The sequence below is a fragment of the Podarcis erhardii genome (assembly GCF_964252035.2).
Source record: "Podarcis erhardii genome assembly, chromosome: 8".
Lineage (NCBI taxonomy): Eukaryota > Metazoa > Chordata > Lepidosauria > Squamata > Lacertidae > Podarcis > Podarcis erhardii.
Window position 1 is genome coordinate 18,043,309 of NC_138499.1, and position 27,562 is coordinate 18,070,870.

Here is a 27,562-nt window from a genome sequence, read left to right on the forward strand (position 1 = left end):
AACCAGGACGGGAGTTATAGTCTCAAACATCTGGAGTGCACCACCATGTTAAGAAAGGCTGTTCTAAGTGTTGGGGGAACGGAGGTCATTGCCACCAGCTGCTTAATAATCTATCTGCCAATGCTTCAGAAAAATCTTAACATTTTCAAGATGGCTTACAGCACAACAATAAACAAGTAGCAGTGTTTAAGTCTGTAAGCCTAAACACACTGAAGACTTCTAAAAAGGTGAGAAAGGGAAGGATCGTGGCTCAGTAGGAGAACACATGCTTCACATGCAAAAGATCCCGTGTTTAAGCTCCAGGAAGACTCCCTGTCTGGAACCCTGTAGAGCAACTGCCTGCCAGTGTAGATAATACTGAGATAGATAGGTAAAGGTAAAGGGACTGGACCCCTGACCATTAGGTCCAGTCATGACCGACTGGGGTTGCGGCGCTCATCTTGCTTTATTGGCCGAGGGAGCCGGCGTACAGCTTCCGGGTCATGTGGCCAGCATGACTAAGCCGCTTCTGGCGAACCAGAGCAGCGCACAGAAACGCCGTTTACCTTCCTGCCGGAGAGGTACCTATTTATCTACTTGCACTTTTGACGTGCTTTTGAACTGCTAGGTTGGCAGGAGCAGGGACCGAGCAACGGGAGCTCACCCCGTCGCGGGGATTTGAACTGACGACCTTCTGATCGGCAAGTCTTAGGCTCTGTGGTTTAACCCACAGCGCCACCCCCGTCCCTACTGAGCTAGATGGACCAATATAAAAACTGCTTCCTGTGTAAACATGCACTTCCATGCACAATGCCAGCAATATCCATTAAACAGCAAGGAATAGCAGTAATGTCCTAAAAACAGGTGAGTCACTATACTGAAAGCCTAAGCAAAAGAGAAAGCGGAAGAGCACTTGCCTGGTGCTTAAAACGCTTGGAACCTGGCTTCTAGTGGGCAGTCCTAGGGAAAGCATTCCAAAGTCAAGGAGTAGAGAAAGCTCTACTGCTCACTTAATCTGCGACAGGAGCAACACAAGAAAAGCCTCTGGTAATGAGCTTAACAAACAGGCAGGTTCATTTATTGTTATTTGTAAAATGTATATCCCGTCCTTCATTGTAAAACAATCACAGAACAGGTCACATGCCAAGATACATCAAAGCAATCAATAGAATTAACATATGAGAGCAGGTGGCCCTTTAGATATACCTACATCCTGAATAGTGTAGGGCTTTCAACGTTAAAACCAGTACTTTGAACAGTGATGAACAGTAGTGAGATGCATTCAACCAACCAACCATTTCTGGTCACTTAATTTATGTGCCATATTCCATGCTAACTGTAGTTTCCCATTAGCCTTCAAAAGCTCCCTATGTGTAATGCCCTGCAAGTTGGGGCATAAATATAAATCCTAACAATAATAATAAAAATAACCTGGATGTTACCAGCGTATGGGTAACTTTGGCCAATGTAACCTTGGCCAAACTCTTTGTCCAGATGCTAGTGAGGTTGTGTATCATGCATATGTTAACATTTTGCAAAAATTGTTATCTCTGCCAACTATGACTGATAATTTTGCTGTAATTTATCTTGATGGGAGGTAATGTGATGGGTGTGCCGTTGCGTTTACTGGATAGCTGGAATGGCTTTGCCAAGCCCACTAGCTGGAAAAAAAAGACTTAATTTGCCCTGGATAATATTTGCCATCAGACAGGATCAATCCTGTTTGGTTGAAGCTTTCAAAACAACTTCTTCTAGAGCAATCACATTGACATTGGGTTTCTTGGTGATCATCCCAAGAGATTTGTTGGCATCCATTCTCAGGCTCATGGGAGTTCTCTGAATTTGTCCTGTTTTTGTTGCTGCTGCTGCTGCTCTAAGTCACACACATTTGGTTTCTGAGGACATGCTGTAGCTAGAATGGCTTCAAATAAGGTGTTAACTGTAAGCTGATAAGAAGTTTAATTTCTGGAGGAAAGGGGATGGAATGTGGCACTTGGAACCTAATCCACTTTTCATTACTTGTATTTTGTAGTGTTTGCTTTAATGAATAAATTGTCAGGAAGTTAGGCTTGCCATTTTATTTTATTATTATTATTATTATTATTTATTTATTCATTATGAAACAGAACAAGGCTTTAATTTCCAAATATTTCTACTAAATAATAGAGACAGATCTATGCACACATTACATAGTGCTTTGCAACATCAGGGAATTCCCCCCCCCCTCACAACAGCCATGTAAGGTAGGTCTGCTTGAGAGGTCACCCAGTGAGCTTTATGGCTAAGTGGAGATTTGAATGTGGATCTCCTCACCCTAATCCAGGAATGGCCAAACTTGGCCCTCCAGCTGTTTTGGGACTACAACTCCCATCATCCCTAGCTAACAGGACCAGTGTTTCAGGGGTGATGGGAATTGTAGTCCCAAAACAGCTGGAGGGCCAAGTTTGGCCATGCCTGGCCTAATCCAACACTGACATTTGCAATATGAATCTTGGCAGTATGCAGAGAACGGGAAGAAGGCTGTATGGGGAACAAAGAAAAATAGGAGGGAACAGCATGGTCAGCAACAGTGTGCAAACAGTTTTGGAAGGCTCGTTTTATCCATCCTGGTTAGATTATGACAGTCCTCCACATTAGCTATTTTTGGAGGACAGGTGAAAAAGTATTTCTTTGTCCAGGCCTTTGATACCTGATGTTGATATTGACTGGACTTGAGTAATAAGTGTTGCTTTAAAAAATAATAATGGATGTATGCTTTTATTTTATATTTTTACATTACTATTTATATTGTGTGTTGTTATTGTCTTCTGGAGGAAGACTGAGGTATAACAACTCCGAAATCATAATAAAAATTATTTCGTTCTACTTTCTGTGTAACACCATGTGCTCTGTAATCTGCATTATCTGATTGTAATAGATATTCAGGCACACACATTACGAAATGAACTAGCCGCATAGAGAGTATGGAAAACACATAAAATTATTTCAGTTGATTGAAAAATCAGTGCATGTTTTTGGACTGAGCTGACCTCATATACACAAGGGTTCTGAATGCTGGTCGTTTCATCTCGTTGTGTTTGGAATTCAGTTTGTGACTCCACTTTGCCATTGGAGCAGATGGGAAGGGGGTCGCCGAGCTGGTTGCAAGAACTGGATTTCAGAAATGATTCGCTATGCTTGCATCTTTGGGGTGTTTTTTAAAAAGTTTTTTCTTTTAAAGAATGCCCTTTTGAAGCCTACCCACTCACATAATAAAGCATGTGGTATGTATGTATTATGTGCTGTTTGGGCCTGACTGCACTGCATTCCTACATCACATTCCTCTCTTACACATTAAAGTTTCTGCATTGCATTGGAATACTTTTGCTGCTGCTGCAGTTGCTGCTGCTGTTTCCCAGCACAGAGTGTTATTCATCCCTTGTTGCACTGGAATCTCTAAAACCTCATCACTTAACTGTATTTTGAAGTGCCATGTAAAACTGAAAATCTTTCCTTGAGCCACTTTCCACCTCCCCAATAATTGGCCTGCAACCCAGGCAATAGTTTTGTTTTACTTGTATGATTGTGTTGAAATAGCTAGAAATAATCACAATATCAGCAAATACAGTAAAAAATAGAAAGACAATACATCTTGCCGTAATGGAAAAGACTGACTGAGTGATGTGTGTGCCTGTTCAGTCTGCTGTCCAGTTTGTTTGTTTGTTTGTTTGTTTGTTTGTTTGTTTGTTTGTTTAGATAATTTCTTGGCTGCTTTACATTAAGCAGGGAGGAAATCTCTTAACTGTTGATGGGGACCTTCAAGGTCCCTGCTTTCCTGTCTAAGGATTCTCTATCCTTTAACCGGACTTTGACTCTGCAGCATTTTGAATAGAGGACTGCTTCACTCCTCTATAAAACAGGGCATATGGCCACCTTACTCATCATTCTAACATGCTCTTTTTAAGAGAAGGAAAAACTATCTCTCTGAAACTGAAATCACAAAATCTTGGTGGGAGGCCAACAAGCATTAAGCTTTGCTGTTAGACTTTTTCCTTTTTCTTTTTTAAAGAACAGCTTTCTTACTGTCAGCCTCAACATTACTCAGACTGTTGTATCCACTCCGAAGGCTCTGGATTTGTTTGCAATGAAAGATTTGTTGTGGATTTTCAACAAGGCTCCTGTGTGTGCGCTCCATGCTTAGTAAATATTGGCCTTCAGGGTATTTTTCAGTCACACTGAATGGACTGTTAATTTCCCCAAAACTGCAAAGTGCAGAAAATCCATTTCCTTGATTTTCATTGCCACTGCGATTGCATCACTTGCTTTTCCCTGTGCAAAAGCAAAAAAAAAAAAAAAAAAAAAAAAAACAAAAAACCCTCAAGTGAGGCAGTCATATTTAGAAAGCAGAAGGGCAGCAGACTGGGAAAGAAAAAAGAAACGGAACTCTCTCTTTTAAAAAACAATCTTACTCAAGTTAAAGGAGGTACCAAGTAAAACACAGTGATGTAGCTAGGTAGCACAAACATTTTGCTTCTTTTCCTTTGATTTCCTTTTCTTAATTTTAAAGTGACATTAAAAATGCCTGCATAACAATGCAACGTTTACTAGTGTTGGTAATTTTTGTCACAACACGATGTTAATCACGTTCCAAATTCTAAGTTCAAGTTTCCCCTCCAGTGCAGCAGTGAATCAAAACAGCACATTGATGGGTTTCTCTTCTGTTGTATATTTTATTATTATCAAACCAAGCTGAGACTATTAGCTGTAATATATTTTCCTGCAAATTACAGCCATACGGGAGGGTTGGGTTGGGTTCTTCACTGTTCAGTAGAGAATCCAAAGAGGCTTTGACCAGGACCCTAAGTGAATATGCACATCTGAGAATATGCACCTATATTCAGGGCACGCACAGGAGGACAATTAAAAACTGAAAGGGTTGTCCTGACAACAAAAGTTTGAAAATCACTACACCTCAAAGGAATAAGCATTTTGTTATCACTTCTGTACTCGGAACTGCTTGTGACAGGATTTTTTACTTGCTTTAATGAAGAAAAGGTGAAAATAATGGCTTTTCAGACATCACTATGTTCTACATAGGTGGGTCACTCACATTCTCTAGAATAATTTTTATTGAAACTGCCCAACCCGGTGAAGAACTATAACTTAAAAAAAAAAAAAAAAGTTTTATGCGTTTTTCTTTGAGTGATCCAGAAGCATCAACTTGAGCAACATTTTTATTAATTACTCATATAATCCTGCACATTCCTGGTTGGTGACTCTGTGGAAAACCTTGTTATGCACGTTTTCTGGTAAAGGGCAGCTTTATAAAAAGCTTTGCCTGGAATTAGCTTACTGGATCCATGTGTTGCCCATTTGCTTGTCATGGATAGTTTAAGAGGGCAAAAGGAGGAGGCTTGACTGACTGCTAGTCTGTCTTAAGGTATGGTAATGAGGCTAATTAGAAGAGATGAGAGCTCAACCAGATCTGTGAAGGCAATTATCTGGGAAACTTTTGTGCCATGGTTTATCTTTATCAGATTACTCTTTCTCTATTTTGGCACTTACTTGGGGGGGGGGGATGAAAAGGGTACAAAGGGTAGTGGTTTTTTGTTTTTATATTTTTGCTGCTTTGTTTTAGAAGACTGAAACAAAAGCATTAAGGTACAGCATGTATTAAACCAGGGCATCTTAATGCTACAAGGTTGTACAGCCAAAATCAGGAATATCTACTTCAGCAGGAATCACGGCCTCTACTTTCTCAGCTGGGTTTGCATGGATGAAAATGAACTCATGTCAAAATTATCATCTCTGAAAAGCGAAGTGAGCATTCTGTTGGTTTACATGCAATTACTGAAATTTCGTGTGTGTGTGTGTTTTATGTCAGCCATTCAGTATTAGAATTCATTTCTCTTGATGGGTGTTTGATCAAGCACACAAGCAACATAAGAAAAAGATGGGCAAAGTGCCTAAATTCCGAAGTAAAGAATCGTTTTTAAAAAAATAATCCAGCGGGATAATCTCCTGTCCGTTCTCCATTAAAAGGAAAGAGGTTTCTGTGCTCCCCTGAATTTTCATTTATTTCCATGGGCTGTGCACACAAAAAGTCCCCAGAGGATTGTGTCCTCTGTTTCAGCATCTTCGCACATCTATCTTTGACATCTCATCCTGCCCCAGATGCTGATTAGAAAAGAAACATTAAATACTGCAAATGAAAAACAGGTGTTCCACATATCAATGGGTCCTTGCATACAACTTACAAAGAAAAAAGAGGTGGCATTTGACACGGACAAAGACCATGCATTAAAGAAACCTTAACCAGGCCTGAGTGTGTTTGACATTTTGAAGAGCGGCGCTGACTTTGCAAATCTATGCCCAAAGGAATGAGAACTGTATGTAGCACCTACTATAATTCAATAGTACATTTAATAGTACTTTTCCCAATTTGACACAGAGGCCTTTTGCTGTGATTGGTGGGGAGGGACAAGCCCATGCAGTGGGGGAAAGGGAGCAGTGCTTTCTGTTAGCTTTATTTGTTGTATAAATGACAGGTGGGAAGGCAGAAGGTAAATCAGGATCTATTGGTAGATCTTCAGATTATTGTCAATTTATTACGACCGACAGAGCAGAAATAAGACCCAAAATAAAGTCATGCAATCCACTACAGTGGTACCTTGGTTTAAGAACAGTCCAGTTTAAGAACGACTTGGTTTACGAACTCCGCAAAACTGGAAATCGTGTCCGGGTTTGAGAACTTTACCTCGGTCTAGGAACAGAATCTGAATGGTGAAAGGGCACTGGTGGCAAGAAGCTTCATTAGGGAAAACACACCTTGGTTTTAGAATGGTTTTGGTTTAAGAACGGACTTCCGGAACAGATTAAGTTTGTAAACCGAGGTACCACTGTATACCATTAATAACAGAGCAAAATACAAAGCAAGGTATAACATGAATGCCATCAGTCCATATATGCATATATACAAGATAAGAAATGACCGAAATAGACCTTGAAAATGATCCAACCAGCTTCAGGTAGTTAATTGCCTTCTTGTTTTCACAGCTACTGATTTTTTTTAAAAAAGGCCACTAATGACACCCAAGGAATTTTATCTCCCAGAAAATATCTAACAGTTGGGCTGACCTTGGTAGTTTGGCAAGTATATGGGGAATCCAAAGTCAACAACGTAGCTATGGATTTCCAGATCACAATTACATTTATAGAACCTAAGATTCGCTCTCTCTGTGTGTATGTCTGTGTCTGTGTGCTTTGGCAAATGTATAACGGACAGTTCCTGGAGATGTCCATTGCCTCACTTCAGCCAGTAAAAATACGATTGGAAAATAATTGGAAATAAATACATTTTCATATGCTTAATGGTCTGAATGGAGAATAAATTGACTCCCCCTTTTTGGGAGGGAATCATCAATGGGCAAAGTGTACTTGGAAGTTCTGTGCAAGCCCTGTTATTGTGGTTTTTGCACAACTTTGCCAAGAGGGTTTATGTAGGAGAATTCCTGGGTGGGTTGTACTCAAGTTGTGTTGTGAATTTGTGAATGCTTTCTGAGGCAGTTTAATTTCACAGAAATGAGCGTGCTCTTTGGTAACACTATCCAATGAATATATCATTACAACTTGCCTAATTTATAATAAAATACAAAATCACATCAAATCCACAATAAGATTGCACCCATAAAACAAATACAAAATACATCACAAATCAGTGGGTCATCTTAAAACATCAGGGGAGGCCTGGATGAACAGGTGAGTTTTAAGCAGGTACTTAAGAGTAGCTGTCTGCTTGATGCCCATTCGGAACCCATTCCAAAGGGCAGGTATTACCACCAGAAAAGGTCCTGGGCTTAGTAGACAAAAGATGAATCTCTTTTGGGAATGGCGCAGCAATTAATTCGGAGTCGCCATCTTGCCAAAGGATTTATAGCCGGGAGGAAGAATGAACTTCGTTTTCAGACTGCATTCCTAGTGAATCTCCTCAGAGGTTTTGAGAAAGGAGGCAGATTGGTGAAGATTAATGACGCTAAGACTGTTTTGATGTATGGAAGTGATGTTATATGGAAAACGTCTGGATATGGCTACTGGATAAAAATAATAATAATAACCATGCAGGATTACAAACTGTTCTAACCAGCTTGCGGAGACTGTCAGAGGTCACAAAGAGAAAGGAAAAATATATGAAAATAACAACAAGAGATGTGGAAAAATAATAAGAAAGGACTGGATAGTACTGTGAACATCATAAGGTTAGATTTGTGGACATTAAAACAGCAGTAAGAAGCAAGAAGTTGATTGGATCCCTTCGGAAATTGAAATATGGGTACCCCCAACAAAAATTTAAAATTCGGCTGTGTAATTTGGAATTTATGTAATTTGGTTTGATTTGATGTGATTGGTCGGTTAATAAAAATTATAATTAAAAAACAACAACAAATACAACCCCACATTCACTGCACTACAATATATCATCTGGATGTTCCTAGAATGTGGATAACAGTGGATAAAAGTTATCTCTCTTTAGGAAAGGTTGCAACTGGTACCCTTCTTATTTATTTAGCTAGTTACTTTTGCTACCTTCATGTTGTCGCCCCATAACATGAATTGTCTAGGCAGCTCACAAAGCAAAAGCAACAAGCATGCAAACAAAGTGATTAAAATGCAGCATAAAGCAGCACATGCTGTAACAAATCTAAAATGCAGTTTAAAACTCACTTTAAAAATGAGCCCCAGAATGTACTGCGTAAGTTATTTTAAAGCCCTAGGAGAATAGAGTTCGTGCCTAAAAAGACCATCAAGAGGGCTTGAGGTAAACGTAAGAGAAAGTGCAAAAGTTTCAAGGAATGGGGCAAAATCTAAAGCACTAGTGGCTAAGCTGCGGCCCCCTAAATGTTGTTGGAACTGCAACTCCTACCATCCTTGATTGGGGCTGATGAGAGTTGGAAATCCAACATCATCTGAAGTGCCACAGATTCCCCTGATCAAAAGCTTTCCTGAGCTGCAAACTTGATTTTTCCAGGCATGGTGAAATCCCATCCAGAAGAGATTGAACATCACCTTTCCTATTGAAATGTCAGCTTTCAGCTTTAGTTTACTGGTCCTCATCCACAAACTCACCTGAAATGGATGAAAAAGAGAAACTCAGCAGAGTGCCATCTCCCAAACTCAGACACATGGGTTGCTATGCATTTGGGGGTGAAATGACCACAATATCTCATAAGTTGTTAACTTTGAATTCCTGACTCAGCCTTCAGAAATAAGCAAAGCTCAATCTAGAGAACTGCAGTGTTAGGCCAGTGCAAGGCACAACATTTTTGTGATCTTTTAATGTGGATTGCTCTGTACTTCTTCTGGTTGCCCCCTGCTGATTGCTTCTGGAAGTTTGTGGATATTGAATCCACAATGCCATAGCTAATGCACGGGACAGAGTTTAGTCTTTCTGCTACAACTTTTCAGTGATTATCTGTAAAGCAAAATGTGGCCTTGTGTAGGATTGGGAGGGGGGATGGAGGGAGAGGACTAAAGCTTGTGAAACATCTGACTTGGAACGATAAACACTAGCTGCCTGAAAAACAAGAATAATGAGACCATTTTTTTTCAGTATTTTCATTTAATGGATTCCAAAATAGTTACCTCATAAAATAAATAGTTTTAAGTTTCCACATTACTTTGCCTTTAATCCATATATGCAATGAGCGCTAGAAAATGAATAAAGAATGTCTGAGCCCTCAAACTCAGCCCTCTGCTGAATCCACCACAGAACGGCTAATTATCTTTCTATCTCAATAGTGAGGAATCTGAGCGTTCCGCAGAAATGCTAATTTTGCCAAAGTTGTTCTTGTCCCTAAGGCTGAGGTTGGTGTATATATTTGGTTAAGGACCATGGCTGACATTCCTGTTAAGATATCCCAACCTGCCTTAAATGGGAGATGCAGATGTTTGAAACTTCATTCCTGTGAACGGTCTCTGTAGGGTTGTTCACAGAGATGCAAGTTAATAAAAAGTTTTGTTATATGCACGCATCCTATTTCATCATCTCACGGTGCAGGCAGCTAGTCTGAATTTTGGTGTTATAAGCCTTTCTTACATCGTCTTGGAACTGGCCGCTCCAGTCTTTTTTCCTAGTCAGTGGAGGATCCAACCTGGTGGCTTTTAAGCTCAGTGTGGAGGGAAGGGAGTTAAGTTTCTTCTATTTTCCCCCAGGAGGATCTGCTTCACATTTAATACAGCCCCTGTGACTTGCACCACAGTTCTGATATTGTTTCTTGCAATGTACCAATTCAAGGATGGAGAACTACTGGTCTGCTAGATGTTCCAGCTGCCATTAGTCCCAACCAGTGTAGACAATAGCCACAGACTGTAGTCCAACAACATCTGGAAGGCTACTGGTTTCTCATATCACAGATATAGAGTAGTGTGTGTCTCCAACCAAGTCTGCATCTCTTGAGGTTTGTGGTCTCTCAACCTATGACCAGCCCAATACTTGGGCACCCATATTCTGCCAGAATGCCACAGACACCCAATCACTGTCCTTGCTGCATTCTGGGTGCATTGTGTTTGGCAGTATGATCCCATACTCTCTTGCTTAATTTTATTTATTGTTCAATTTACATCCCACACTTTCTCCCGAAGGAACTGAGAGCATCAGAATGGGTTGATTCGTGCACTTGACTTCCGACAAGAGCACAAAGTATGTTTTTGAAATCATTTTAACAAGCCCTTTTAAAAGAACCAAAATAAAACACCACCATGGGTTATCTCTAAACGTTTACATGCTGTGATACGTATCAATGTCAAGAGCAACAGTTAGTCCCGCTTCCCCCCCTCCCCACCTGCTTGTATTTTGGACAAAATAATTTCTCAGTTCTGAAGATAACCCACTGTTGCAGTTTCTGACGCAGATTACACCAACCATATTTAGTAAGACTTTACGAGAATGCAGACTGTGCTCAATATTATAAGCGCAACACAAGCTTAGTCATTCATCACATATTCCATGCTGAGCAAGAGTTTGTCGAATGGGCACTGTTTCAGGAATAGGGGTTTCAGCAATGGGGGCGAGATTTCAGCAAGGTTCAAAGGCTTGTTCTAAGATAAAAAAATAAATAATGGTAGTGCTGACCCAGAGACGAGACAGTGGTTGACTTCCTAAAGTTTCCAGCTGTTATAATTATTCGTCTACATCTTCCATGGATATTTGGCCAATTAGTCTTGGCCACTGCACCAGGTCCACAGTCCCTTTCTCCCATTAAGTGTCTTGTTGATATTTGCAAGGGTCAGACTATTTTTTTTTTGAGGGGGGGTATTGGCAGTGCTATTTTTCTAGAAAAAGAGGTGCTGGAACTCACCATGTTCCCTTAAAATGGCAATAGTGCCCACCTGAGAGGTGCCAAAAGTGAGGTTCACTAAGTTCCGTCTGGAAAAAAGCCTCTGCATTGGGGAGTGTTCTTCTGGTTCCCAGGAACTACTCCAGTTCAGTGAAATACAGGATTGACCTATAAGTCACAATGAAACACTTGCCGCAATGAAAATTGGAATTGTCATCCTGATCCTTGGAAGTTAAGCCCCGATGAATTCAATTGATCTTACTTCCAAGTAAAGCAGAACGGCAGCCTACGTTAAGAGTTATGTGGAAACAATAACAGATGCAATTATGAAATAGTCCAGCCAAACAAACAAAACATTATAGCATGAAGAAGAAATTAAAACACAATAGAAAGAATAAAATAAAATGTGCTTAAAGTAGCGCTTCTTTCCTGGCGGTGGTGAAGAAGCATTTCTTTTTAATTCTTCGTATTGTCTCAGCAGCTTTTCTTTACATACCAGCAATCAATCCCACTGATCCTGTTGAAGCCTGTTTGCCTCAATTGAAATATCCTCCTCACTTTCTTGTAAAAGCCAGATGAAGTTTGCAGCGCTGGATAATTAAAACAAATCTTGAATAAACTGCTTCGTGGAGATAGGAGTTTGATGGCTGGGTATATAAAAATTGTAACCAGATGTTGTGCAGAAGCCACAGCAATATAAAGATCATGAGCCCTTTTTTTTCAGTCCAAAGTAAAAATATTATAATTGAAGTTGTCAGCAGGAGTGAGACTAATGTGCCTGTATTTGATTAAATAATAGTTTATTTAAAATTCAGTGTGGCCCAGAATTGGATGAGACTGAAATAGGAAAAACTCAAATGCACTTTCTCCCCCCTTTTCTTTCTTTCTTTTTTCTTTTTTGGCTTAAATGAAAGGGGGGGGGGAATAGGCGAATAGGCCTTGGTGAAATGTTAACAATTTTGTGTAATATTGCCAATTCCTGTCATTATCAATTCAGTATTTTCACCCCATCAGCATTCTTCAGGAGCGCCTGGTTCCCTGCATTTATTTCTTTTTCAATCATTGACTGGCAGAGTCAAGAAATGAAAGAAACTAAACAATACAGCATGGAAATGTTAGAGCTGTTATAGATGTTCTGGAATGCTACATCGAAAGGTTTCATTTCCCGTGACAGAAAAGTCCGCAATTTCATATAAATCACGTTCACATAGCAATGTTCATAGACGTTATTCTGATCTTTTAGGAGAACAGGATCTTCTTGGAAGTGGCCCCACAGCTATGGAACTCTTTTCCAAGCAGAGGCGGACCAGCTGATATAATAAGGCAGAATTGTAGAGTCCCCGTTGTGGCATCTGCCTTGCTGCTACTTATCAGGGACAGGGTGGTAAGGCCAAGACTGGTACAAGTCCCAGATTGACTCTACTGCTGCACCCACACAGCCCCAATTTTGCTACCACCCTGCTCTACATTTGCACTGTCCTGGTAAATGACATTGGTTCTAGGGCCATCTTTTTCCTACTGCTTTTTGTGGCTAGTCTGTGGACATGTAGTTTTTGGCACAGTCGTGCAATGCTAGTCCCTGTAGCATTTGATGCTGATGTAATACAGTGGTACCTCAGGTTACATACGCTTCAGGTTACAGACTGCGCTAACCCAGAAATAGTGCTTCAGCTTAAGAACTTTGCTTCAGGATGAGAACAGAAATCGTGCTCCGGTGGCGCGGCAGCAGCAAGAGGCCCCATTAGCTAAAGTGGTGCTTCAGGTTAAGAACAGTTTCAGGTTAAGAACGGACCTCTGGAACGAATTAAGTACTTAACCACTGTAAACTGTTACAAAAAAAAATAATCAGATTTGGCCCTCTCTGAAAAAAGTTTGGGCACCCCTGCCTGAGGTATTTTTCTAGACAGCATACATGGGAGCAGAATTGACCACTGGTGTGTGTCTGTGTGTCTCTCTGTGTGTGATGAGGTTAGGTGTGTGTGTGTGTAGTGGCAAGACATGGTGTAAGTGGGTGGGTTTGTGGAGTGTGTGCTTGGTCATTGGGTGCAGCTGTGTGGCTGGAGTTAAGGGCTAGATGGTGTTGGGGTGTCTGTGTGTTTTAATGTAAACCTCTTTGTAAGAAACATTTTTAAATACAATCAAACAAACAAACAAACAAACAAACTCTGTCATATACTTTAATGGGGCGGAGAAGCCTTAATAACTTTTGAACCACTACCCAGAATTTGATCCTTGGCAAGCATAATAAAACACCTCAATACTTTTTAACAGAATTGCAAAGAAATATATAGTATACCTGTTTATAAATATATTAATATTATGATATAATATAATATAATATAATATAATATAATATAATATAATAATATAAATGTAGTACATTTCTGAATGAAATTCTACTGATTCAGAATCCACCAATGACCTGCTACATTGTTTATTACATCCTGTTACTTGTAATCTCGCCAGACTCTTTTGAATTAAGGTTACATCAACGCACACACCCAAATCCTAGCCTAAAGTACTGCACAGGGGAAAATTTATTTTTGCTACAGCAGAGTAATACAGGAACTTTTCAGGATGCTCAAACCTATGTACACCTATCTTGGAATAAACCCCATGGAGCAAGTGAGACTTGAACCTCTGAAGAAACAGACATAGGATTGGGCTGCATGACACTTTTAAGGGTTACACAGACTTGATTATCTAAAAGTGAATCTGTACACTGTTGATATGTACACTCTGTAGACAAGAGTTAAGTCTTTTGTCCTCATGGTAAATAAAATGCCAAATATGTCATCTTAATTGCAAATAGCTGCAGCAGCTCATGTTTCAATTCACTGAAATGATGAGCAAATTTTGACGGGAACTTGTAATTTCAAGGGAGTCATAGACTTTTACCTGACAGTTACATTGTTGGTTTTTAGAGAAAGGAAGCATGGACCCAAATAATTGGAAGATGCCTTTCCGTTAACCACTGAGAGGGAAGCCTTGAGGAAGAGAGGGAACTCTCAAAGCTAGTGCCATTGCAAACCATTTTTCTACATTATTCTCCCATCTAGAGACTGGTTTGGATATTATTATTATTATTATTATTATTATTATTATTTATATCCCGCCAGAACTGGGCTCAGGGTGGCTAACATCAAAATATATAATACATTAAAACATAAAATTCAGCAATCGACTTGTTCATTCCTCTTCAGATTCAACCTCTCACTTTCACACCTCCTTCCATGCTCTTCCCTGCATCTGGAATGTTCTGTAATCTCTGTTCATCAAGCCATCTTTTCCTCCCAGTTAAACTGTGATCCTTGTATCAAGGACTATGCTTGTTCTGTATTCTGTACAGGTCGTATCACACTCTTGGTGCTAAATGCATGTTTTTTGTATTCTAGTGCTGCTCCTCTTGTTCCTAGTAGCATAGCCAATAGTACTACTAAGGAAAGGAAATGAATACATTTGTTTTGAAGTAAATTCCTTTAGGTTTTGTGGCGATTACAATAATTTAACCATACCTATGATTGAGATTTAGCCTGGTTTACATTAGGCTCCTAAATTCGGAACCAGCACATCCTCCAGGAAAATCATTTAGCACTTCTGCAGTGCAGCTCTTGTGATACTACAGAGTACTAATTCTTGCACAGTTTGTAAGTAGGCCTCTTTTCCAACGTATCTGCTGCTTAATGCTGCATATCTTTGGCATTGTCTGTTACTCTCAAGTTGTGCCATTGTGGTCGATGATAATTGGCTTGGAGAAATTATTTCAAAGGCTGCAACCCATCGCCTTCCCAAAATTAAACACGGCTTTATTTATTCATTAAGAACATTTGTATCCTGCTCTTCAGCCAAAAAGTGTTCCAGAGTGGCTTGCATTCAGTCCGTATTTAATTTGAGCAAAACAATACATTTGGGCATGACACAGTAGTTAAAGACACATTTTCCTCCTAATTACAAACCCTCATTTTGTGTTTTTATATATGGGACTCTCAAAAAACATGACTAATTTTGAAAATCCTTCTGGTACTATCCTAGTAAAACTAGTGTAGTAACAGATGTTCATTGCGTTTGGTTTTCATGGCTAAACTAGTGGTTTTGTAGGGTCCAAAATACCAGAACCCTTATAGCTGAAAACACACCTTTTTCATGCCTCTTCAAAGCCATTGCTTCTCTGATTTGCTGTGAACTTGCTCTTAGTCTCACTCTCACGCTTAATTGTGGCTAGGGATCCTTTTCTTCTTCCTATTGGCTCCTAGTGAAACAGTAATCGCATAGTGAACTCAATGGCAATCATTCTAGCTCACGGGTGTCCAGAGGCAGGGCCATTGGCATCCATTGGCATCCGAGGCTCATTCCCCAGAAACTGCATGGCTCCCCTCATGTGAGTAATGCATATTCCAGTGGAAAATCCCAAGACATTGCAGTCACTAAAAATGCGAATCCATTTCCCTGTGTCTGGGTTGATCTGTCTTTTCATGGCTTCATCATGCTTCTTATCCATGCAAAACTTTTAGAACATGCTCAGAGACTAAATACAGTCTTCTCTTTAAATTCTCACTAAGCTTTCCTTTCCCTTAAATTAATGTATCAGGAAGCTTTCCTGTAAGATACGTTTGCTATTTTCCTGGAAATGCTTTGAGAAAGGGGGAGAGGTATTATCCACAAACCTGAATTTTTTTTCATAGTTGGCTTTCCTCCAAATTATAAACAGCTGAACTGATTTAAATAAAGTTTTGTGTTTTTTGTTGTTTTTTAAAACCACTTCACATCTGTGCTGGCCAATTTGTGTGCCAAATTTCAGCCCAATGTGATTTGAGACAACTGAGATATTAAACACCCCAACCTAGGAACTAAAATGGAAATACTGACAGACCCTTAACTGTAGTGGTCCCTTCAGGCAGTGTTATTATAATGTACTAGCTATAAGGATCCACATAATTAAAGATTGACGCAGCAGAAACATAGTTTCAATTATAGACCCTTTGGGCTTCTTTTCCCAAGCACGTACAGGAAATCTACATGGATAACTCCAATTAGTAACAAGTGGCGTTGATGGGAATCCAGATCCCTTCATCTTTGTTCAGGGACATGTTCAGAAGTGCTGCTAGGAGGTTTTGTTAGGGCTGGGATAAAAGGTGGGATGCATGAAATGGGATTCAAGCGGCTAATGCAGACATAGGCAGTGTGGTATCCTGCAGAGGTTGGTGGACTACAACTCCCATCATCTCTGACCATTGGCCTTGCTGACTGGAGCTGATGGGAATTGTATTCCAACAACATCTGGAGTAAGAGGTAAATAAATACCCTTCACTTAGAGAAGGATCTGAAAAAATTCCTTGAAGCTTGAATGTTTTATTCTGGATTGTTTTGTTTTTACACCATACTTTTAAAGGACATGGTTTTCCCCCAAAGAATCCTGGGAACTGAAATTTGATTGTAGCCCTGTGAGGGATAAGCTACAGTTGTGCCTGTTAAAGTGGTATGAATGTGCTTTAAATGCATGGGTTTCAGGCTTTCTAAGAAATAAGTTGTTTTTGCTGGAATTATCTTTAGAAAAGGAATTGTGAGTTTTACTGGTGATCATTCAGGGTGGGCTGCGGATTATAACATTGGTTCCTGCTAGTCGCCTATGCCTTGTCCTATTCTAGGAATTGTAGTTGCAGAAACAGGCATTGCAGAAAATTCATTCCCTACCTTTAAAAAAAACCCCACTCAGGAACAAGAGATAGATCGGGAACTGAACAATCACATTTCGCAAAATAACAGTAGAGAAAATTGACACAAATAAAGAAGATAACAGTCAAATAAAATAATGCTTTTCTCCATGTTTCACAACTCTCTGTGATGGTTTAGGATCAGGTTGGGCATTAAGGAATTTAATGCACCTCTAAGGCAGCTGGCCTCAGCTACTTGGTCTGCTGACCACACATATACAGAATTTAGGTTGGTATTGCAAGCCAGAGAATAACTTTTGGAGAAAATACCACTCAGTTTGTAATACAGTGAAGGGTTACCGATTAGACAAATTTGTATTCCCAAAGAGGAAATTACAGACTTCAGTGACACTAGTAAACCCTTTTTTTGGAATTAAATAGCATCTAAATTGAAGAAGATGAAGAAGCTCCAATCTGTTCATCATCCAGATTATGAAGAACATTACACTATTTATACAGAAACTAGGAAGTGTTTTTTTAAAATATATTTTTATTGATTTTATATAAAACAACAGCCATTTAACACAGGAAGAAATAGGTTAGATGGGTCACACTGGTTCCAGACAATACATTTCCTGAATTACCTTGCTTTCCAATGTGTAAGAAATAGCTTCTACTTATCCTGTTAGAGATTTTACATCCTTTCCACTTGGTTAACTTAATCAGTTCTAAAACAATCCAATCTCTTAAGTAAGAACTGGATGCACCTTCAGATTCCCCCCCCCCCTTTTTGAAATTATTTCCAGTCTTGTCACAGAAAATACAACACCTTTCCAATAATTTCCATGTCCACATTTTTTCCCACACAATCTATCAGGTAATAAAGTAAGATTACTTTCTTCTAGCTACAGCCTGTGTAATTTTATACCGTTGTGATTTTGGGTGCAAGTTACGGCACTTGTGAGCTCTGTGTTGCTTTTCAGAATGGCTCATGGCCCAAAGATATAAAAGAAGGCACAGAAACATTAACTTAAATCCAAATAAACATCACTTTATTGATTAGGAGGAGAGAAGTTGAATTTAATCTCTCCTCTGGCCTTATCTGGCATGTGTTCATTAATCCCAGTCGCTATGGCAGGCTAGTTCATCGCTACACAGTTTAGCTTGAATTTAGTTGCGTTTTGGCATATATTTGATGAAATAACTATGTGTCTAATGTAGTTGTGGTTTCTCCTTTAAATTTTGGTCACACTGACAAACACTCAGTAGCAAGGAAGAATCTTCATTTTAAAGACTTTTAATCTCAGGGTTGTGGGTTTGAGCCCTGTGTTGGACAAAAGATTCCTGTATTGCAGCAGGTTAGACTAGATGACCCTCACGGTTCCTCCCAAATCTACAGTTCTATGATTCTATTATTCTATTTACACTTAGGGTCAGGCAAATTCAACCACCATTGAATTGCATGGTGTGCCAGTTGCATAGATAATTTTTCACTCCATATTTTTGCATAATATACAACACAGTAATTGTAGACAGTCATTCCCAATCAGTAAACTGCCTTCACAAATCATTCGTTCCAAATAATTCCTTCGCCTTAAAGTGTTTACAAATAATCATCACATCATTTATTTTATTGCGGGTTTTTTGTTTTTAGGTTTCCCCAGGGTTTCAGTGGTGTAGATAGGCAATTAACCTTCTATGCATATATAGATACTTAATAGATAAACTAATAATTAATTGATAATGAATTATTTTATGCATATAAATAATAAGCATTCTATGCATATTCCCCAAAAGGCCACCTGCCCCTGTATTGACCTGTAAGATCACTTAGATCACCTGGGTAAATTTTACTAAGGCACCACATCCTACAGAGGAATAACCCCAAAACAGGCGTTTTCTGCCCCTTTCCCCTTTTTTATGGACTGCCCTTCCCCCTCCAGATGCCTTGCAAAGACTTATTTCTTTGCCCAGGATTCCCCTGACCCGTGAGATGAGATGTTGTTTTATGTGTTTAAATCCCCTGAATTCCTGTTTTATTTGTTTTTCTTCTATTTTCTGTTAATAGTCTTTCTATTGCAGTTCTATTGGTGTTTAATTTTTTAAGGTTGGTTTTAAAGAATGGATTTATACGGTGTGTGTATATATATATATATATATATATATATATATATATATATATAATCACTTTCTATATTGTACACTACTTAGAGCTGAGGCAAGGAACCTCTGGTCCTCCAAACATGATTGGACTACAGTCCCTATCAGACCCACCCAGCATGGCCGATGGCCAGGGATGACTGGAGTTGTTGCCCAGTGGCAACTGGAGGAGCAAAGTTTTCCCAGATACGGCTTAAAGATTTTTCAATATTAACTGGTTTATAAATGCACATGTTTATAAATGCATAGTACATTATGAAATAATTGGACACGTAGTGGTCCTATTGTAACTGAGACATAGGTGAGACAATGAGGTGTAATTATGATTATGATTTAGTGGTTTTTGATTGGAGGGGTGGGACCAGGAGATCATTCCGTTAGCATTCTTGATTTTATTACCTCGACTTGAAGCAAGACAACCTGCTACACTAATGAAATTGTGTTCTTGGTTTAAAAGGGCAATTGTTAGGCTGACTTTGGTGCTCACCGAAAAACATTTCCCCAGTCTTGTTAAATTATTGCTCTCATTTTAGATTTTTATGGCCGTGTAGGTTACCTGCCCTCGTTTCCCTGTGTTTCATTCATTTTCCTCGTATTGGTGATTAATGGGGGATGTCGAACGTTAGAGTGAGCAGGCATCAGCAAATGCAAGATCATAATTAGTTTAGCTGACGAGGGCCTCTGATAGCGCTTGCATCTGGAAGGAAAAATTACCCTATAGGGAACTGGCTGATCACCAGGTCTTTTTAGTGATACATTGTGAAACACCCGATGAATCAAATGCCCTTTCCATGCCAAGAAAGTGTTCCATACTCCAAGCCAAAATTATGTCTGCAAAAAGCTTTCCATTTGAAATGTATCAGAGTACAATTATAACCATTGTATTTTCTTGGCACTGATAGCCCCCCTTCCCTACAGTATGGCGTAAAGTTAAATAAATTACTTAAATTTGATGAAACCTTGAAATTTTGATTTACAGGACTGGTAATTTTTTAATTTAGAACAAAATCAGTTTAATCTTTTAGTGAAAATGTTTTCCCTCCACACTTGTGCAGGGCAGAGAACATTTAATAAAAGTTTGTAAAAAAGAAAGAAAGAAACCAATGTTGAAATGATTTTTTTTTTTCACGGGGGAGGGGGGGTAGGCAGAACAAGACAGCCATGTCATTGTTGTTAGCAGTTGTGCCCACAAAAACAGCCTGGTTTGTTTTTTTCTTGTGGTGTTCTTATTGAAATGAAAAGTTTAATGGTATCATTATGTCACAGAAGGAATTTAACAAGCTTCTCTGGTCAGCGCTGCCCGATGCTGAACATAATGGAATATTAGTAAATGTTGAATGGGCTATTAGTAAAGCTGTAGAGCTCAGTTAGCAGTCCAGTTAATGTTCATTTTGCATTTGGAAAAGTTTTGCCTTTACTAAATTAAAACGAAAGTAAAAAAATCTATCCACTGATAAGGCGGCATTGCCTAGTTTCATACGAAGTTCAGAAGTGGTATCATTAACAATGCCATATTTTTCACCGATGAAATTAGGCCGTGGTCTCAGTGAGCTGTGGGAAATAGAAAGTAGCATAAGTGGATTTTAGTTTTATGTTAACCTATGTGGGAATTACGTTCAGTATTGTGTATATTGTTAATAGGCTCTTTTACAAGAACTGGAATGAGACAAACGAACTGGAATCTCTCTCTCTCTCTCTCTCTCTCTCTCTCACACACACACACACACACTATTTGTAGTTAATACTTATAATTAAAACAGTGAAATCCTTGCAAAAAGCAGCTAGCAAGATCAGCAGAGATCATTTTGTGTCAAAATAGAACATTGAAATTCCGAGTTCAGAATCCAGTCATTAGAAGGGCACAGACACTAAAGTTCAAAAAGTTAAAGCTGTTACCGGGTTGGGGGGTGGAGAGGGAAGTGGTGGTATTTTGCACACCTCATCCATCACTGTAGGGTAAATTGTAATGAAAATCAGCGCTCCCTATTAAGCGCAATTGAACCTGACCTCATTATGGGCAGTGTGGTTTTTATGCTATCAATTGTTGCCAGCCTAGAGACAAAACTCCTGTGTTGATTTGTCCTAACTCCACAGTTCACGTGACTTAACCTTTGACCTTGTGTCCCTCCCCCCCCCACTTTTTTCCCGTTTCAGAGACGTAGAGGCTCAGGAGTTTTCTGTGCCAACTGCCTGACCACAAAGACCTCTCTCTGGCGAAAGAATGCAAATGGAGGATATGTATGCAACGCGTGTGGTCTCTACCAGAAGCTTCACTCGGTAGGAAGAACTTACTCGTTTTATGCAGGAAAGGTTTTCGGCAGCTAGGCTGAAGTAGGGCAGCTGCGGTTAATTTCCTAACTGCATTCCCCCCCCCCCCTTTTTTTCTTCTTCTTCTTCCCAACGCGGCCACTCTGGGATCAGATGTGATTCATTATGGAACATGCTGATACACCACGGAGAGGCGTCTATGCTGGAGATTACCAATGAGGCATTAATTATTTTGATACAAAATAAAGAATAAAAGTGGGGGTGTTTCCTCCTCCCACCCAAGAAGTTCACAGAAATATGTTGCAACAGAACTTGTCAAGATCCCCTCATATTGATCACAAAGGGGAAAGCTTGTAGCTCAGTGGCAGAGCTGATGAAGGAAGAAGGACTCAGTTTCTGTCACTGGTATCTCCAGGTAGAGTGGGAAGATACCCCATCAGAAAGCAGCTGCCAATCATTGTAAACAGCATTGAGCCCTATGGTCCAATGGTCTGATGGATAGAAAGCAGAAATATGTCCCTTGTCAACATCTAGCTCCAGCCTAATAACTCAGCTTCTGAGCAATATTTTTGTTCCCAACAACGTATCATCAAGGGACATACTGTCCTGTTCCAATGAACATAGCTTGGTTTATGCCAACCTGCTCCACCCTTCCCTTTTGATTCACTGCAGGACTTCCTGGCTTAATTAACCCTAGTTTCCCATTACATCTGAACTGGTAAACCATAGTTACCAGAAACTCAACAAGCCATGATCTTAAGCCCAATCAGAAATGTGGTTTAAGACCTTGGCTTGTTCCAGCTCTGGTAACACATTTTGAACCACTTTGAGGTATTCTTCTTACCACCAAGCGGCATATAAATATTACAAAGTAAAGAAAAATAGACATAAGGGAAAGCTATGATTAAACATCCCATTGAACTGTGTTGTGCCTAGAAGGGAACAAGGCTCATGCATATATTTGCTTAACAAGCCCATGTATGTACGCCCAAAGCAGGCCATTGAATATTGACCATACCAGATATTAGCCAGATTTCAGTGGCTCATATAAGAGCATTCCTTGAACAAATAAATAAAATTATTGGGTGGCATTCACCTAACCAGCTCCACCAGTGGAAGTGCTGTGTAAGGACTTCTGTTTGCACAACAGGACTTCCCCCCAAATTCCCTATATCTGCTGAAATTGGTTAATGGGGGAGAACCCCATAACAGCACAGGGGATGGGGGGCAAGCAGGTTATTCCATCTGGCAAGCTGCAGTCCTTTCCACAGGCAGGACAATGGAAAGAATGCAATGTTGACTTCCCCCAATTATATGAGAGTTCATGCAATTTTATGAGAGTTTTAATCCTGACTTTTAGTGTGAAATAGTTTGTTATAGTTTATTTAACAACATAATCACACAGATGGCAAATTCAATCTAAATGTAATTTCATCTGGCGCCTTTTTTAATTCTATTTAATTTTTGATCCACTGTTTATATCTTGTCTTGGAATAATGCTGTACTGCCTCTTTTGCATCTTTTGACCCCCCCCCCCCCTTTCTTAGAAGTGATGGAAGACATGGTTAGTTTTGTGAGATTGTGTGTGTGTGTGTGATGTGTATACACACACACACACACAAAGAAAGAAAGAAAGTAAATACATTATAGCTACAATTTTAGATATTTTAAATTAAAAGGTATCATAAAACATGCAAAGTAATCCTAATAAATGTATGCTGGCAACATTGCTAATTGGTTATAAGTTGTAAAACCTTTATTTCATTAGCACAGAACTAAGATAACACCATCTTTAGTAGCAGTATTGGAGCATTGTAGTGAGATGTTATTTGATGTACACTGACATTAATGAGTTTAATTTAAGTGCCCAATCAAAGCCCATAGATATAATTAACCCTGCTAGGCTGTGACAAACAGAAACACACTGAAATAAATGTAGATATTTAGAAGGTTGGGTGTTTTTCCCCCCTCCCATTTTTACAAAGCTATATAAACACAGGAAATTTCTGATTCCTCAGTAACACAGTTTGAACTGAAAGTAAATTAGTATATAAACTGTAGCAAATATGGATAGAGCTCACTTTCAGAAATAGCTTGCAAATTAATTTACACCCTAATATTGCTATATTCTCTCCCCCACCCCATTATAACAAATGCCTCTTTATGTAGTGAAAAGTATGTGGGCATGGGCTTCTCATTGCCCCAGTATTCAAAGTGATGGTCAGCTTTTGCTACCAAATTGCCTCTCTACTGTGTTTCATAGAACACAACAGAAGCCCTTTAGAACTGAAGTGGCATTAAAAATAAAAGCAGCAATTGACAGAAATTGAGATCAGTGGTGTATTTGGCATGTACTTCCACAGTGGATTTATTCCCCTCGTCCAGTCCATCTCCATAATACACACAGTCCTAAGTCCCATTTCTCAGTGGTACTAGAAAGCATAGGAACCAGTGGGTAGTTGAGTATGTTTGTATGTTCGCATCTTCCCTTTCTTCCATGACGTAACAGAATATATGATATATATAGGTTTACCAGGGAGTTTTCCATTCTGGCACCACATATGTGTGTTTTACAGTGAACAGGAGTGATGAGCAAGCCAAAAGAGAATCCATCATCGCCATTCTGGCATGTGCTACACTAGCGTATAGCAAAGATTACAAGTTTTAAAAGGCAGAAATATTCATGCAGAGATGTTATTTAATGTAACAATAGATATACGTAAAGCATTTTTAAACTATCCTAGTAAAAGAGAATTGAGTGTTCAACTTACTTGCCTGAACTTTGGGACCTTATATCATAATCATCTTATTTCCTGCCCCACAGTTCCTCTTTGCTTATTGGGGGAGCTTGCACTTCCTAGAATCATAGAGTGGGAAATTCAACCACTACTGTTCTTATGAAATAAAAGTTTCCACTTCTTATTAAACCCCTAAATCATAGTGAATATTTATTCAAAATTAGATTTTTAATAGAATAAAGCTTGAGAGGCAATCACCGACACAACTTGTTTGACTTCGAAAAAGAGGCTAGAAAGTTGTGGGGTGAAGGAGCCAGATTAAGCAAGCAACACTTGTGTAAAGGTACTGGTGCTGGTGAGAAAGCTGGCTTGTTTCGCATGCTGTCTAGTCTAATGTTGGTTTAAAAATGCTGATATGCATAATTCATGAGTCACAATCATAGTCACTTAAAACATTGATCTTCAACAAGGGGTCATGATATCCAAGTAACTTAAGGTGAGAAGGGAAAATAGGGAGGGAGGCAGAGGAAATTATCCCAGTCCAATAAACCATGGTTTTTCAGTCCAGCAACAAGCTGTGTGCCTCCTTCCCTTCCTCTCTGTCTCACATGTTTGGCTTCAACAAATCTTGGTTTCTTACCAACTGGGAGATCAAACCAAGATCAGATTTAAGATCTTGTAGTTTAGAATATCCTCAATGAATACAGTCATTATTAGGAATTTTGTGCACTCCGGGGACTCTTGAAAGTAACAAAAAGTTGTTAGGGTGGGGAGATTTGATACTGGCTAAAGCACTTTGATACCAGCTAAACCATTGAAAGGGGGCTTTGACACATTTTTAATTATATAAAATTAAGGAGTGCTTGCTTTGACCTTCTGTCTTCCTGATCTGAGGAAGCCATTTCTTTAAGCTGTTTCCCTGCAATGGCTTGATGTGGTTCAGCAACTATAACTGGGGATTTGCACAAGCGGTTCTGCAAAGCTTTGCTTAGCAATGCTCTTTTATTTATGATGTTATTGTGTTTTATATGCAGACTCCCAGGCCTTTAAACATCATTAAGCAGAACAACGGTGAGCAGATCATTAGGAGACGAACGAGAAAGCGCCTTAACCCGGAGGCACTTCAGGCTGAGCAGCTAAACAAACAGCAGAGAGGGAACAGTGAGGAACAAGTCAACGGCAGCCCGTTAGATAGGAGGTCAGAGGATCATATAACAGAAGGTCACCAGAGAGAAATCCAGCTTCCCAGCCTGAGTAAATATGAAGCCCAGGGCTCATTGACTAAAAGCCATTCTGCTCCGCAGTCAATATTGGTCAGCCAAACTCTGGATATTCACAAAAGGATGCAACCTTTGCACATTCAGATAAAAAGTCCTCAGGAAAGTACCGGAGACCCAGGCAATAGTTCCTCTATATCAGAAGGAAAAGGAAGCTCAGAGAGAGGCAGCCCAATAGAGAAATACATGAGACCTGCTAAGCATCCGAACTATTCGCCACCCGGAAGCCCCATTGAAAAGTACCAGTACCCACTCTTTGGGCTTCCATTTGTACACAATGACTTTCAAAGTGAAGCTGATTGGCTGAGATTCTGGAGTAAATATAAGCTGTCCGTTCCCGGGAATCCACACTACTTGAGTCATGTGCCTGGCCTACCAAATCCTTGCCAAAACTATGTGCCTTATCCCACCTTTAATCTGCCTCCTCATTTTTCAGCTGTCGGATCTGATAATGACATTCCTCTAGATTTGGCGATAAAACATTCCAGACCTGGGCCAACTGCAAATGGTGCCTCCAAGGAGAAAGCAAAGGCACCGCCAAATGTAAAAAATGAAGGTCCCTTGAATGTAGTCAAAACAGAGAAAGTTGACCGAAGTACTCAAGATGAGCTGTCAACCAAGTGTGTGCACTGTGGCATTGTCTTTCTGGATGAAGTGATGTATGCCTTGCATATGAGTTGCCATGGTGACAGTGGACCTTTTCAGTGCAGCATATGCCAATATTTTTGCACGGACAAGTATGACTTCACAACTCACATCCAGAGGGGCCTACACAGGAACAATGCACAAGCTGAAACGAATGGCAAATCTAAAGAGTAAAGATAAATAAAATAAAATAAACCTTAGCACTTAGCACAATTAAACAGAAATAGGTTTCCTTGATGGGAATTCAATAGCTTGTAATGTCTTATTAAGCACTTCATATAGCAAGCATGCCTTATCCAGTATACAATCCTTCGTTCTTTTCTCTTCCCTCCTTTTCCTTCCTCTAGACAAAAAAAAAAAGTTACCAAGAAGGAAAAGCAAAATGGATGGCAGCTGGAATTGGGGGTTAAGGGATATTTACTTGGGACCCGTCCACCAAAACTATAGAGAAGACACTATATCAGGGCAAGTCTCTTCGGGGGGGAAACCCTAATCAGACAACTAATGCTTTTCGTTCTTGTAGCTGGCTAGAATGCAAAGATGTATAATGCAGGTGTACAGTAACATATGCACACTGTATAGCAAAATGGACTTGTTAAATAAACTGATGTCCAGAAATCTAGTAGTATTTTTTTCCCCTCATTTGGGTTCACTTTGGCCTTATTAGAGCATCCGACAGCATCCACCATTTCTGCGATCTGGAGGTAGTAGTTTTCTCCAGACGTCACTCATGCAAAACCAGCCGGTAGCTACTATTTTGGTGGCTATCGCCCTGCAGTCTACAACAGTACTCCCCAATCTATCAAGGTCTAGTGCAATAGTAGATTGAATAGGTACCTGCAGACCCAGGAACAATCATCAGGAGCATTCGAAATCATGAAAGCCTCAGTGTAATGCTCCTTCCCTTGCAATCTGAAAACTTTTTTTAAAATGAAAAAGAATCTCAGGAAAGGTTAAAGTTAAATGGCGCTGGTGTCGGGAAAAAGAAAAAGAAAACCTATATATTTGTAGTCCAGACCTTCTCCTTTCCAGTCTGAAAGATGCGAGAAGGCCCTTTAAAATAGATATTGTGCTGGTGTTCGTTAATTTCCAGCCCGGTACAGGCCCCAGGGTTGCAGACTACATCTCAGGGGTTTCTGAGTAATGTGCTTTGGCCAAAATACAGGTTTTGGAGTAACATTCTGTAGAAAAGTGCTCTGCCTGGCGACTTATCTCTTTTATGGAAGCTTCTTTACCAATTTGATGTGCGTAGTATTAATGTTTTGCATTAGCTATTCTTTCTCAATTTCGCTTCAGGGTTGAGTGCATGACTCAATTTCCCAAAAGCCCTTTGGTTATTTATATGTAGCGGTCAATCTCTTCACTAGACTTAATGCCAGCTTTTGCTCGTGTCTGCCTTGATGGCTGTTTTTGTTTTCAATACTTTAAAAAGAAAGAGAGAGGGGAGGTTTTGTAAAACTAGCCCATGAAGGGAAAGCTCCTCAGCGTAACTGCTCAGGGAAATAGGTCTAAATAACTCAATATTCAATCAT

The 27,562-nt window shown here is 39.7% G+C and overlaps 1 protein-coding gene across 7 annotated transcripts in view; it reads left to right on the forward strand.

Moving 5' to 3' along the window:
• TRPS1 (transcriptional repressor GATA binding 1) overlaps window positions 1-26,648 on the forward strand; it is a 236,691-nt gene extending 210,043 nt beyond the window's left edge. For all 7 annotated transcript variants that reach the window (XM_081873993.1, XM_081873991.1, XM_081873994.1 and 4 more), the window contains 2 exons: window positions 21,257-21,379; window positions 25,143-26,648. In XM_081873993.1, coding sequence (XP_081730119.1) covers window positions 21,257-21,379; window positions 25,143-26,204 — 1,185 coding nt within the window. In that variant the 3' untranslated portion in view covers window positions 26,205-26,648. The remainder of the gene's footprint in view (window positions 1-21,256; window positions 21,380-25,142) is intronic.
• Window positions 26,649-27,562: the final 914 nt, after the last annotated feature.